Raw genomic sequence first — 14,358 nt, 5'->3', positions numbered from 1 at the left:
AAACAATGCAATCACTCAATTTCTCATATATTATGGGGGATAAGTGCAATGTAATAACTTACAATTTTGTCGGTATCACACTACTTGGAAAAGATGCTCCAACATATTTTCCAATTTGACATGACTCACAACCAATGACTTTACATGTGAGAGTTGAGGAGTCAACACCTTTAACTTATCTAAACTAGGATGACCCAAATGACAATAAATGATATTCAGGGATGCAGAAATACCACAAGTATAGTGGATGGATGATTATGAAGGTAATGTAGACCATGTGATTCAGATCTTGTTCCTATTGTCATTCATACGGTCCTATATCAGAAAGACTCGGAAGAAAATGTTACGGAACAATTGAGAAAGCGAGTAAGTTTACTTTTTAATATCAAATTAAAAGCAAAACCAGGTATAAATAACACATAATTCAATGATAGAGATGGCAAAGGTGAGGCATGATCAATATCAGTAACTTGTGCCATATAAGTTATAACCGATAGCAAAAAGGATAGACAATGAGATAAGATAAGGATTATAGACCAACCATATGGAGGTGATAAGTTAGAAAAACGCGTTCTCCCTTTTTGCCACCGGAAAGTTTCATTGGCTAAACAGTTTTGGTTATAACAAATAATAATAGATAAAAACAAATTTAGTGGTTGGCGTACGTAATTTTAATGTATATTTTCGTTTAGATAATTGATGTATATATTAGGTGTTGAATTTAATCAACACTTACTGCATATTTCATTAGTCTAACGTTTCTTCACTTCACAGTTCACATGGCTTCCGTCAATGAAGAATTTAAGTACGATGTGTTCCTTAATTTTAGAGGCGAGGATACGCGTTATGGTTTCACCGGAAATCTCAAGAAAGCTCTTGATGACAAAGGAGTCCGAACTTTCATAGATGACGAGGAGCTTCAAAAAGGAGATGAAATCACACCATCACTTCTCAAGGCAATTGATGAGTCCATGATGGCCATTGTTGTCCTCTCTAAGAATTATGCTTCTTCTTCCTTTTGCTTACAAGAACTTTCTGTGATCCTTGATTCCATGAAAGATAAAGGTCGTTCTGTTTTGCCGGTTTTTTATAAGGTGGATCCTTCTGATGTACGGAAGTTGAAAAGGACTTATGGAGAAGCCATGGATAAACATGATGAGGCAAGCTCCACTCATAACATGAATAATAAATGGAAGATGTCTCTTCACCAAGTTGCTAATTTGTCAGGATTTCATTACAAGAAAGGGTATGTTACCATCTTTAATTTTATTTTTCTTCATTTTGTCTAGGGTCTTGTTTCTAGGATTAAGATAGATGATTTTTGTGAAAACCAAAATAAGTGCTTAATTAAGTTCAGTAGATTAATACACACACAACCACACCTGTAAAGAACGAATTCAGACATATGACACGATACAGACACATCAACACAACTAATTTAATATATATATATATATATATATATATATATATATATATATATATATATATATATATATATATATATATAGGGTTTTGCTACAAGCCACCCTTTGGTGGTGTCTTTTAGCAAGTCACACCTCAAGGTGTGATTTTCACTTTTTAGTTATAACTTTGCTAAAAGACACCTTCATAAAAGTAAGTTGGTGTCTTTTCGCAAATGCTCATAGAGTAACTTGCTAAAAGACACCTTCACAAAAGGTGTCTTCTAGCAAAACCCATATATATATATATATATATATATATATATATATATATATATATATATATATATATATATATATATATATATATATATATTACACTCACCTAAAAACATTAAGGAGTAAATTGGCAACTTATATCTACCTAAAACCACTAAGGAGTAAATTAACAACTTACACCTATTTGATTATTTACACTCACTTTTATAACTTTTATCAAATTATTTACACTCACCTTACTAATTTACACTCACTTTTATCAAATTATTTGTTTTATTTTTTAAACAAAAATATTAGCAACATGTTTTCAATATCTATTATTTTCTCACTGTAAGTGTACTAAACACACTACTACACATTCACTCTATAATAGAAACTGTTTAAAAATAATGCACATTTTTTTACTCTCTCTAATGTTGTCATCATTTTTAATCATATCTCGTCTAGTCTTACCACACATCCAACACAACATTCTCATATGTGCTACACTCTTATTTTCTCATGTTGGTTCATCAATGCTCGACACCGCATTTCATAAAACATCTTTGGTCTTACAATTGTCTGATAAAATTTTCCCTTCCAATAAAACATACGAGGATCTCATCCATTTAACCACCCAACTTGAATTTGATGATTTACACCTGATTCTATTTCTCTTAGTTGTTCAACATGGACCCAAGATATTTAAACAGTGTAACTTGTGGTGTGACACGATCTTCAACTTTCATATCTAAGCTAGAAATAATTTTCATTTTGCTAAAATTATATTGCATATACTCTATTTTGTTTCTGTTCAGGAAATATTTGTATGCTTATAAGGTTTGTCTCTAATTCTCCAAACCCCCATTCAATTCCTCCCTCGACTCTCCCAACATGAAGACATCATCTACAAAAAGTATACATCTCAGTTCTAACTTTTAAATGTGTTCCATAACTACGTCCAAGACTAAAGTAAAAAGATACGACTAAAGGGTTGATAGTTGGTGCAATCCTATTCTAACGGAAAAATTGTTGGTGGCCACTTCTTGCATCCTCACACTAGTCAAAGCCCCCACATAAATATCTTTGATAGCTAGAATATAATCAATCCTAACCCGTTTTCTATCTGGGGATTTCCTAAAAATCTCTCTAGACACTTCAACATACGCCTTCTGATGTCGCAGTGTTAAAAATCAAAAGTAAATAATTAGAGTTATTGTACCCATAAGGACTCGTGTGATTTCATCAAATTATATGATTTTAAGTTAAGTGTATGAGGTCGTTTTGTTCGCATAAAGATGATGAAACATATAAATACCAAGAAAATAGCAGAGAACTGAGTTTTGAGGAGATTATACTTCCTTCACCACTTTCTGATGCATCCTATATATTGATCTATATACTTTTAGGATTTCAGTTATATCTTCACTTACCGCTCTTCGTACATTTTTGTGTTCGACAAAGGAAGCGAGATTTATCATACCTATTAAATTCCAATGTCTCTCTGGTTAATCTGTATAATAGCATTAAGATCTGATTGTGGGTTCTGACTATAAATCTTGTCCCATGTTTAGCAACAAGCATCCACATATGAAATTATTCTTGATCATTTAGATCAAAAAGTATTTGTCATACAATTTCTAAATCAACAATCAACTTTAGAGTTTCAAGTCGGAAAAGAATTAAAAATGGAAATAACTCATTGATGTAATGAAAAAATATTATATATATAACACTCATCAATAGTAATACATAAGATTATGGTTAATTACATCTGATACCAACAAAAGAGAGAATTAGATACGCATAGACATTACAAACTTATAATACATGAAGAAAGTAAACATGTTAAATATTAAATATGATTACTCAAACTTCTCCCCCTCTTTAATTTCCACCCTATCTTGATTGCTCTCTATCTCATCTCTGCCAAAAATGATAGAAGTTTAGACTGCCTTAATTTGCTAAGGAAAATCGATACTCGCTTAGAGAATTAACTATGTTTTTCCTCCAATCTCTCTTGCTTGATTATTTAAGCCAATCTCTCTTGCTTGATTATTTAAGCCATTTTTGGCTCGCTTAGTGAATTCATATAGACCGCTAGCTAGTTAGCTCTAGTGGTAGTATTCTTTGTTTCTTTCTCTTTCATCTTTTATCTTCATTAACCTATGAAAGTAAGGAAAAATGCAAAAATTACCATCCTCATGTATCAAACCATGATTATTGAATATATATATATATATATATATATATATATATATATATATATATATATATATATAAAATAAAGTGTGGAAAATCACATATTTTCTATCAATTCTAGTTAATAAATGTCATGAAATATATATATATATATATATATATATATATATATATATATATATATAGATCATTAAGTAAATTTGTCACTTATCACATTTTCCAAATTGTCACTTATCACATTTTCCAAATTAATTAAAACTAAGTTCAAGTTTTTATCCTGTCGATATATGTCCAACAAACGTCGTAGTATGTAGATTGTTTCCATGGTCAACCTCCTAGACATAAAACCAAATTAATATTAGTGACTTGAGTATTTTTTTTGTATTTGTTTGGTATCTCTTTCTCAAAACTTAATGACATAAATCATAAGTTTAATTTCCCTATATTTTTTGCAATTCTATATATCACCCTTGTTCTTATATATCAGAATTAAAGTGTTTTTTCTCCACTCATCCTAAATCTGCTTTGACATCATAGTTTCGTTAAAAAGTTTGGTAAGCAAATCAATGACTATATCTCCAATACCTTTTCACAATTCCATAAGTATGTTGTCTAACCTAATTGTCTGGCCATTATTCATTCTTTTCAATGTTTCTTTTACCTCATGTTCTTGAATCGGACTCCATATATCTTTTATATCTTTTTCATGAACTAAAATTGCACCCTCTTCATCGTTAATACACTTTACTTGATCCAAGTATCTTGTCTTTCTTTCTTGTCCCATAGCAAGCATATATACAAATCTTTCTCCTTCCTTGGTGTCTAAGGATTGGTATTAGCCTTCAAAAGCTTTAGTTCTCACTTCTTTCACCGCCCTCTTGATCTCTTTCTTAGCTCTCTTATATTTTCCCATGTTTCAACATTTTTACACCTAACCCAATCTGTAAAGCATTTTTTATTCTAAATTTACTCTAAACATTTTCGTTCCACCACCAAGATTCTTTACGTCTTGGTCCAAAAGATCTCAATTCTCCCAAAGTCTATTTCAATACTTTTATAATCACATGTAACGTCTTTTCTCACATATCATTTGCACTTCCTTGTGGCTGCCCAAAACCTCCTATAAGATCTTGTATTGGAAAATAATTTGTTTGTCACCCTTTAAATGCCACCACTAGTTCCGTGCAGTCCCCTTGTAGAATATTCTATTCACTCTCCTCTTAACCCTTATATTCATAACCAATAGTTTATATGTTAGGTAGTAGAGCTCTCTTCATATATGAATTTACACTCCAAAAAAATATTTTATCTAATTTTTTAATAAGAAATAAATCCATTGGAAAATATGTCGCCACACTTTTAATTTGTATGTGGTAATGTGATCATTGCTCTTCCTAAAGAAAATATTAGCTAGACTAAGATCAAAAGCCGATGAAAAATCCATGATTAATTTACCCTCTGCATTTACTCCTTGAGGCCATACCCCCCCTATGGAAGCACTCAAAACCTCTCGGTAAACTCCCTACATGCCCATTTAGGTTTGATCCAAAAAAAAAAAAATCTCCTAGTGGTATATCTTGAACTAAGCCTTTACTGCCTGGGTGTGTAAAACACTAATAACATTAAAAGTGTTTTGTTTCACTACAAATATTTGGCCTATGATCTTATCTTATTCTTTTTTACATCCACAATATCCTTCTTCCACTCCCTAACCACAATAATTCCTACCACATTTCTTGGTCTAGCTTTGCCACTGTACCAAAGCTTCAGTCCTTAACTGTCTAATTATTTCGCCTTTTCACTCATCCAATTAATTTCCATTAGGCTCATAAAATTAATTTTCCTCCTATTTATGTTGTCCAATATTTCCATAAGAGTGACTATATTTCATGTTACGTAATGAATCCTACTATAATGAACTTACTTATTTACACTCTCCCATTTATGAAGATTTGAGAACCCTTGCTTATTTGTCACTGCATCCAGGCGAGAATGCAGTGACCGTTTCTTATTTGACATTATACTCGAGCTATAAAACATGCTCCTTCCGGGAAACAACCTAACATTCACTCCATTACTTATTCCGTCCATGTCATAAAGATGCGACAAAATTTTACATTGATTCTCACCTGCCTAACCCAACCATCTTCGTTTATCTAGGCTTGAGACCGACCATGCATAGTAAAGCTAACATAGGTAGGATTTGAAATGACAAAATAATAAAGGAAAATTTGACTTGTAGTAAATAAGTGATAAAATTATTGACATGATGTACTGGAGTTATTTATTTTCTCTTATTGACAGGAATGGGTATGAGCATGAGTTTATTAGGAAGATTGTTGAACAAGTCTTTAGAAAGATAAAACCCGCAACTTTACATGTTGATGATTACCTAGTTGGACTAGAGCCCCGAAAGGAAAATGTAATGTCACTTCTGAATGTTGGGTACGATAATAGAGTCCACATGGTAGGAATCCATGGAATTGGTGGAATAGGAAAAACAACTCTTGCTCTAGCAGTTTTTAATTCGATTGCCCATCAATTTGAAGGTTCGTGTTTCCTTGAAAATGTTAGAGAAAATTCTAAGAAACATGGGTTGCCATATCTCCAAAAAATTATTCTTTCTAAAGTAGGTGGGGAGAAAATTGAGTTAACAGGTGTTCTACAAGGAATTTCAATGATACAACAACGACTTCGACAAAAGAAGTTTCTTTTGGTTCTAGACGATGTTAACGAGTTGGAGCAGCTACAAGCTATTGCTGGAAGACCCGAATGGTTTAGTCTTTCAAGTCGAATCATCATCACAACTCGGGACAAAAGGTTGCTAGCATGTCATGGAGTTGAAAGCACATTTGAGGTTAAGGCGTTGAACAAGAATGATGCATTTGAATTGCTTAGACAGAAAGCTTCTAAGACAGGAGAAGTTAGTTTAGGTTTTAAGGATGTTATAGAACGTGCCATAACTTATGCTTGTGGGCTTCCATTGGCTTTAGAAGTAATAGGTTCTCACTTAATTAATAAAACAATAGAACAATGTAATGTTTCTCTAGATCGATATGAAAGGAGGATTCCTGACAAAAAGATACAAACGATACTAAAAATGAGCTTTGATGCTCTGAATGAAGAAGAGAAGAGTGTTTTTCTTGATATTGCTTGTTTCTTCAAAGGATGTAAATTGGCAAAGGCTGAAAAAATACTTCATGCTCATCATGGAAACAGTAAGAAAGATCACATCGATGTGCTAGTTGAAAAGTCTCTCATAAAGATAAATAAGTTTGATAATGTGACATTACATGATTTGATAGAGGACATGGGGAAAGAAATTGTTAGACAAGAATCACCGGAAGAACCTGGAAAACGCAGTAGGTTATGGCTCCCCGAAGATATAGTTCAAGTTTTAGAAGGAAATACGGTGAGTAATAATGTTTTCCTTGTTATTTTCAACTTTGATTAATGTTGCTAATGCTCATATTCCCTTGGCTATTATTTTTTTTTTTTTTGTATAAATGGTAAATGTTAATAATTAGTTGTTAGATTTTTTTTCTCTTTTGTCCGAATTTAAACTCTTTTGGCTTTCTACATTATTAATGTTATTAATTATCAAATAATTTTTTCCCCTTTATAATATGTAAAAATCTTAAATACGGGAGCTAATTTTCGAGTATGTATTCATCGAATTGTCCTTTTTTGTTTGTTTATAGGGAACAAGTAAAATTGAAATCATATATTTGGTATGTCCGATTAGAACTAAAGTACTAGTAGAATGGGATGGAGAAGCTTTCAAGAAGATGGAAAATCTCAAAACGCTAATTATTAGTGATGTTCATTTTTCTGAAAGTCCCAAACATCTTCCAAATAGTTTAAGAGTACTGGATGTTGTATATTTGAGATATTTCAAAAGTTATTTTACTCTATTCTATTTTATTAAAAATAAATGGTTTAATTAATTTTATTGAGAGAAAATTAACTTTGTTGACTTATGCATAAGAAGCTCATTTTGACAGGATATTACGTTGCCATTTTACCATGATTTGTAGAACCTCCTTTTTAATTACTCTTCCTGCTCCGTATTTATTAGGAACAATCACTTTTCAAATGAATTTGATTTGGTTTTCTCAATAATTAGTTACCCTTGAATTTTGCTGACCGTATACGTTACCTTCCTATTCATAAACTTCTCATTTGTTGGGCTGTTATTATCATTATTATTAATAAGTAATATAGAATGTTGCCTTTTAATGGGAAGAACCGTTTTCCAACGGGAGAAAATATATTCCTTCTATATTAACTCAGCTACATTGCTTTTTCGGATAACAAAGAGAAAACATATATTGTTCTACTTTTCTTCCTTCAATTTTATAGAAAAACTAAGTGCCTGAGTTACTATGTCAATAATTTTTCTCGTGTCTTGATAGTCTCGGTACGATTATCGCCGGGAAGAACCTGTTGTATTCTGGGGGAATTGCGCAATCTTGCGGATAATTCCTTAGTCCAGTGACGTAGTCGCGCCTCAGGTTTATTTCACAGTTTGTTATTTTTGCAGGTTAATCATTTTCCGGTCATCCGCAACAACAATCTAAGGAATTATGGCTGGAGATGATTCTAACAATGACGGTAATAAGAATGTCACAGACTCTACCCTGGCTGTTGCTACTGTTCCTCCTCCGGCAGTGGTCACCTATGCAAAACAATTCCCAGACGTTTCCAGAATTGAAGTTTTTGATGGACAGAATTTCCGGCGTTGGAATGAGCGTATCTTCACTCTGCTAGACGTCCACGGTGTTGCTTCTGCTCTTACAGAGGTCAAACCAGATGAAACCAAATCAGATGCCAAACAAATTGAAAAATGGAATAATGCCAACAAGGTTTGTCGCCATACAATTCTTTCCACGTTATCTGATGTACTTTTCGATGTCTACTGTTCCTACAAGGTTGCCAAAGAAATTTGGGACAACATGAATGTCAAGTACACTGCTGAGGATGCTACCAAACAGAAGTTTGTTGTTGGAAACTATCTACGGTGGCAAATGAAAGAGGACAAGGAAATCAAAGTGCAGATCAATGAGTATCATCAACTCCTTGAAGAATTGAAGGCGGAGAACATCCAACTCCCAGATGCGTTTGTTGCTGGTGCGCTGGTTGAAAAATTGCCAAACTCATGGACTGATTACAAGCAACAGCTGAAGCATAAGCACAAGCAGATGTCTCTTAATGATCTCATCAAACACATAATCATTGAAGACATCAGCCGAAAGGAATGCGAAGTTGCAAGAGGCAAAGCTTTGGAGTCAAGAGCAAATCTAATCCAAAACAATGCGCGCAAACAGAGGTATGAAAATAAATCTGGTCATGCCCTCAAAGTAACTAACCCCAATTTTAAACCAAACCTAGGAGGTTGTTATGTGTGTGGAAAGGTAGGACATAAAGCATATCACTGCAGATATCGAAAAGTGAATGGTCAGCCTCCTAAGCCAAAAGCAAATTTGACTCAGGGAGATGATAAGAAAGATGACGATGATGATGTTATTGCTGCCGTCATATCTGAAGTGCATCTTGTCAGTGATGTGAAAAAATGGGTGATAGACTCGGGGGCTACGAGACACATATGTGCAAAGAGAGATGCCTTTACCTCCTACACTTCTGTGGGGGATGATGAAGATCAAGTCTATCTAGGTGATTCACGAACTGCTGCAGTGAATGGCAAAGGCAAGGTACTTCTGAAGCTTACTTCCGGCAAGACTTTGGCTTTGAGCGATGTGCTACATGTGCCTACTATTAGGACCAATTTAATTTCTGTAGCACTATTAAACAAAGTTGGGGTTAAAGTATCATTTGAATCTGATAAGATGGTGATGACAAAGAATAATGTATTTGTTGGGAAAGGGTATTGTGATCAGGGGCTTTTTGTTCTTAGTGTTTCTGAGTAGTTTGTATCTCCTTAGACTATTTTGCTTTATTATCTGTCTTATTCAGTTTCAATAAATTTGTTGCTCCTTTGACATTTATATATATGTGTGTTTCTCATTCAATTGATATGGTGTTCCTGTGTTTTTAATTACATACCATGTTTATAGTAATTACCTGAGTATTTTTAACTATGATACTGAAAGCAAAGTGTCGTGAAAATTATGTCTGTGAAAATTAAGTCTTCCTTCATGTTATGGTTGAACAGCATACATATGGAAGATGCCTTGAAAAATAGTTTCTGTAAGTAAGTGTATGTTTTCTTTGATACATGAAATGAATTGAGTGAAATGTATAGAACTTAGTTATTAGTTATGTACACTACTGTCAAAAATTCTATGACTCTAGTTTATGATTATACGTAGCCTGCTAGAACTTGTATGAAATTTTTGTTAATTTCTTTTACGTGGGGGTATATAATATGCTATAATTTTAAATTTGACATTGCATGCTTACATATTTAATTGATAAATTTATCTTAAGATTACATTACTTAATATGAAATAACCATTGCATTATAATAATACAATGATGATAATTGGATATGAACCAATAAAATAAATCTATTTATTTTATTGATGAATATGATGTTGCTTACGTTGTATAAGCAAATTTGTATAATCTGTTATTTTTGTATAAACCAAGTTTATTTTATAGACTTGAAGATATAAGATTAATTGATTAAGAGACGTCTTAATCAATATTTGTGAATTTAACGAATTCGTTGATAAAAACCCCGGGAAGAAAGAGAAGGAAATAAGACTATGCCACTTGAAAAACGACAAGTGATGGGAACCCAACCTTTATGATTGGAGATCCCATGAAAAAGGTTCATATGGGAAAAACAAGTCACTTGTTAGTTATGTTAGCACTAAATTGTTTTGTCTTTTTCCTATAGTGTTATGCCAATGAGAAGTGCTAATTAAATTTTAAATTTGAGGGTAAGCTTTATATGCTTTTAATGATTACCATAAACCCTTATGGGTGGTGCGTGGTTGTAGCATGCACTAGATGGAATCACCTATATGAGTGTCAAGTGGGGCCGCTTGCATGAGACCGTGGCGGGTCTCTAGAGCACTCATGAAAACCAGACACGCGCACGGCCTAAATGCGCAACACAGCGATAACACGAGAATTGTGGGGGTGTGATGCGAGTGATACACCTCTAACATACGCCAAGTGTCTTTGGTTCATATAGCTTGCTACACCAATTCACTGTGTGTTAAGTTTATCATTCTAGCACTGGTTCATATAGCTTGCTACACCAGTTTGATGCATCATACTCAAAGGTGACTCAGGCAAAATAGTTTAATTTAAAACTTTTGAAATATGTGGGGGATTGTTGTATATTTGAGATATTTCAAAAGTTATTTTACTCTATTCTATTTTATTAAAAATAAATGGTTTAATTAATTTTATTGAGAGAAAATTAACTTTGTTGACTTATGCATAAGAAGCTCATTTTGACAGGATATTACGTTGCCATTTTACCATGATTTGTAGAACCTCCTTTTTAATTACTCTTCCTGCTCCGTATTTATTAGGAACAATCACTTTTCAAATGAATTTGATTTGGTTTTCTCAATAATTAGTTACCCTTGAATTTTGCTGACCGTATACGTTACCTTCCTATTCATAAACTTCTCATTTGTTGGGCTGTTATTATCATTATTATTAATAAGTAATATAGAATGTTGCCTTTTAATGGGAAGAACCGTTTTCCAACGGGAGAAAATATATTCCTTCTATATTAACTCAGCTACATTGCTTTTTCGGATAACAAAGAGAAAACATATATTGTTCTACTTTTCTTCCTTCAATTTTATAGAAAAACTAAGTGCCTGAGTTACTATGTCAATAATTTTTCTCGTGTCTTGATAGCCTCGGTACGATTATCGCCGGGAAGAACCTGTTGTATTCTGGGGGAATTGCGCAATCTTGCGGATAATTCCTTAGTCCAGTGACGTAGTCGCGCCTCAGGTTTATTTCACAGTTTGTTATTTTTGCAGGTTAATCATTTTCCGGTCATCCGCAACAACACTGGAATGGTGCAGGTATCCTTCATCTGATTTACCATATGGGTTCTATCCTAAGAAACTTGTTATTTGCAATTTTGGCTCTCACCTTGCGTCATTTGAGTTTCTCAAGAAGGCAAGTATAATCAATCTATATCTCTTATCTTATATTAATAAATACTCTTTATGATTATTCAAATATTTATTTTCATTTTTATGATCTTCTTTTTATTTTATTTTTCTTTTTTGCAGAAGTTCGAGAATATGAGAGTTTTAAATGTATGTGGATATTTAAAACAGATACCTGACCTATCTGGTCTTCGAAATTTAGAAGAATTGTCAATTAGAAATTGTAGGAGACTAATTGCAATTGATAAATTGGTTGGTGTTTTGGGTAAACTTAAAATCTTGAGAGTTATGCATTGCCGAAAAATCCAGAATTTTCCACCTCTCTTGCTAGCTTCTCTAGAAGAACTTGATCTTTCATATTGTACTAACCTTGAGAGTTTTGCACCTGTTGTATTGGGTAAACTTAAAACCTTGAGAGCTATGCGTTGCATCAAGCTCAGAAGAATTCCGCTTCTCAAGTTGGATTCTCTTGTAGAACTCAATCTTTCAGATTGTTCTTGTCTTGAGAGTTTTCCACATGTGGTAGATTTCTTGTTGGATAAACTTAAAACATTGAGTCTTAGAAATTGTGTCCAGCTAAGGAGTATTCCACCTCTTAAGTTGACTTCGCTAGAAGAACTTGACCTTTCACGTTGCTATAGCCTCGAAAGTTTTCCACTTGTGGTGGACGGATTTCTTGGTAAACTTAAAACCTTGCTTGTTAGAAGTTGTCACAATCTCAATAGTATTCCACCTCTCAAGTTGGATTCTTTAGAAAAACTTGACCTTTCATATTGTTATAACCTTGAGAAATTTCCAAATGTCGTGGATGGGTTGTTGGATAAACTTAGATTTTTGTGTATCGATTATTGCATCAACCTTAGGAGTATCCCACCTCTCAGGTTGACTTCGTTGGAACAATTTGATCTTTCACATTGTCTAAGTCTAGAGAGTTTTCCAGAAATATTGGAAGAGATGAGAAATATACCCAGACTCATGTTGGACAAAACTCCCATAAAAGAGTTTCCGTTTCCATTTCAAAAGCTCACTCCACCTCCAACATCTTACCCATGTAATTGTGGAATTGTTGATTTGTCAAATAGAGATGCTGCAATGTCATTGTTGGCTGAATTTACCATTGAGGGTAAGAAAAAAGTGAGCCCAATGCAATCTTCATATGTAGAATATATTTGTCTCAGAAACTGCGAAGTTTCAGATGAGTATTTGTCAATAGGTCTCGCGTTGTTTGCTAATGTGAAAGAATTACACCTAACTAAAAATCGATTCACAGTTCTTCCTAAATCCATAGAAAAATGTCATTTTTTAAGGAGGCTTGTCATGGATGATTGTGAGGAGCTTCAGGAAATTAAAGGGATTCCTCCATGCTTAAAAACGTTATCTGCTTTGAACTGCAAATCCTTGACTTTGTCGTGCAAAAGCAAATTACTAAACCAGGTTATGATTTTTTTAATAATTTATGTGATATGTTAATTGATATTATTCATCATATAGTTAAACTTACATTAATTATTGATGACTAACAGGAATTTCATGAGGCTGGAAACACTTGGTTTCGATTGCCACGAACAAAGATTCCAGAGTGGTTCGACCACCAGTGCTTGGCCGGATTGTCAATGTCTTTCTGGTTTCGAAACAAGTTTCCTGCCATAGCTCTCTGTGTTGTTTCTCCAATGACATTGGATGATTTTCGACGTCGTGTAAGAGTGATCTTCAATGGAAATACATTTTCCTATACACGAGGTGTTACAAGACATATGTCACCAGCAAAAATGTATCATTTACATCTTTTTCATATGCAACTGGAAAACTTTGATGATAATATGGACAAAGCACTTTTAGAAAACAAGTGGAACCATGCAGAGGTTGACTTTGGATTCCCATTCATGAATTGTGGAGTCCATGTATTGAAAGAGAAAAGTAGCATTAAGGATATTCGATTCACCAATCCAGGTAATGATGCTACCACTGTGTTACACTTGGGATGTTGAAGTGAGTATATAATTTATTTTACCCAAATTATCATAAAGCTTTCTTCCTGTAATCAGGTTGTTATAACTTATAATACAGAATGGAAAAGTGAATACTAGTGTTATTGTGGATCATTCTAATTTTTCACTGTTAGTTGTTATTGTCTGAACTGAAGTACAATTAAATCCCAATGTATATATAAATAAAACCGAAATCATACTGGTTTATATAAATGGTATGAAAAATATTCATCTTTGCTAGATCTTGTTAATGTGGTTCACTCCATATGCTGTTCTTTCAAAAAATCAAGAGTTCATGCAAAAGAAATGATGATTTGTATTTTGTTGAGATTCTTAATATGTTATGATGCTATTTATTACAAGAGCTGAGTTATTTCTAGCGAAGCATTTTGTCCCGAA

At 33.3% G+C, this 14,358-nt stretch overlaps 1 protein-coding gene across 2 annotated transcripts; it reads left to right on the top strand.

Annotated features, from left to right (window-relative positions):
- Positions 1–543: 543 nt before the first annotated feature.
- Positions 544–14,108, top strand: LOC146918096 (disease resistance protein Roq1-like). Of its 2 annotated transcripts, XM_085719764.1 has the most exons (7): positions 544–1,246; positions 6,168–7,275; positions 7,565–7,738; positions 8,183–8,196; positions 11,882–11,978; positions 12,098–13,405; positions 13,495–13,959. In XM_085719764.1, exons 1-7 carry the CDS (start codon positions 780–782, stop codon positions 13,957–13,959), a joined length of 3,633 nt encoding a protein of 1,210 aa, XP_085575890.1. In that variant the 5' UTR covers positions 544–779. The 2 variants fall into 2 exon arrangements, with proteins under 2 accessions (XP_085575890.1, XP_085575889.1); XM_085719763.1 differs by lacking the exon at positions 8,183–8,196 and having other exon boundaries at positions 7,565–7,731; positions 11,867–11,978; positions 12,095–13,405; positions 13,495–14,108.
- The last annotated feature ends 250 nt before the right edge of the window (positions 14,109–14,358 follow it).

This window comes from Medicago sativa, chromosome 6 (assembly GCF_051527215.1).
Source record: "Medicago sativa cultivar Bolivia chromosome 6, Bolivia_mono, whole genome shotgun sequence".
Lineage (NCBI taxonomy): Eukaryota > Viridiplantae > Streptophyta > Magnoliopsida > Fabales > Fabaceae > Medicago > Medicago sativa.
This window is presented reverse-complemented; position numbering and strand designations above follow the sequence as displayed.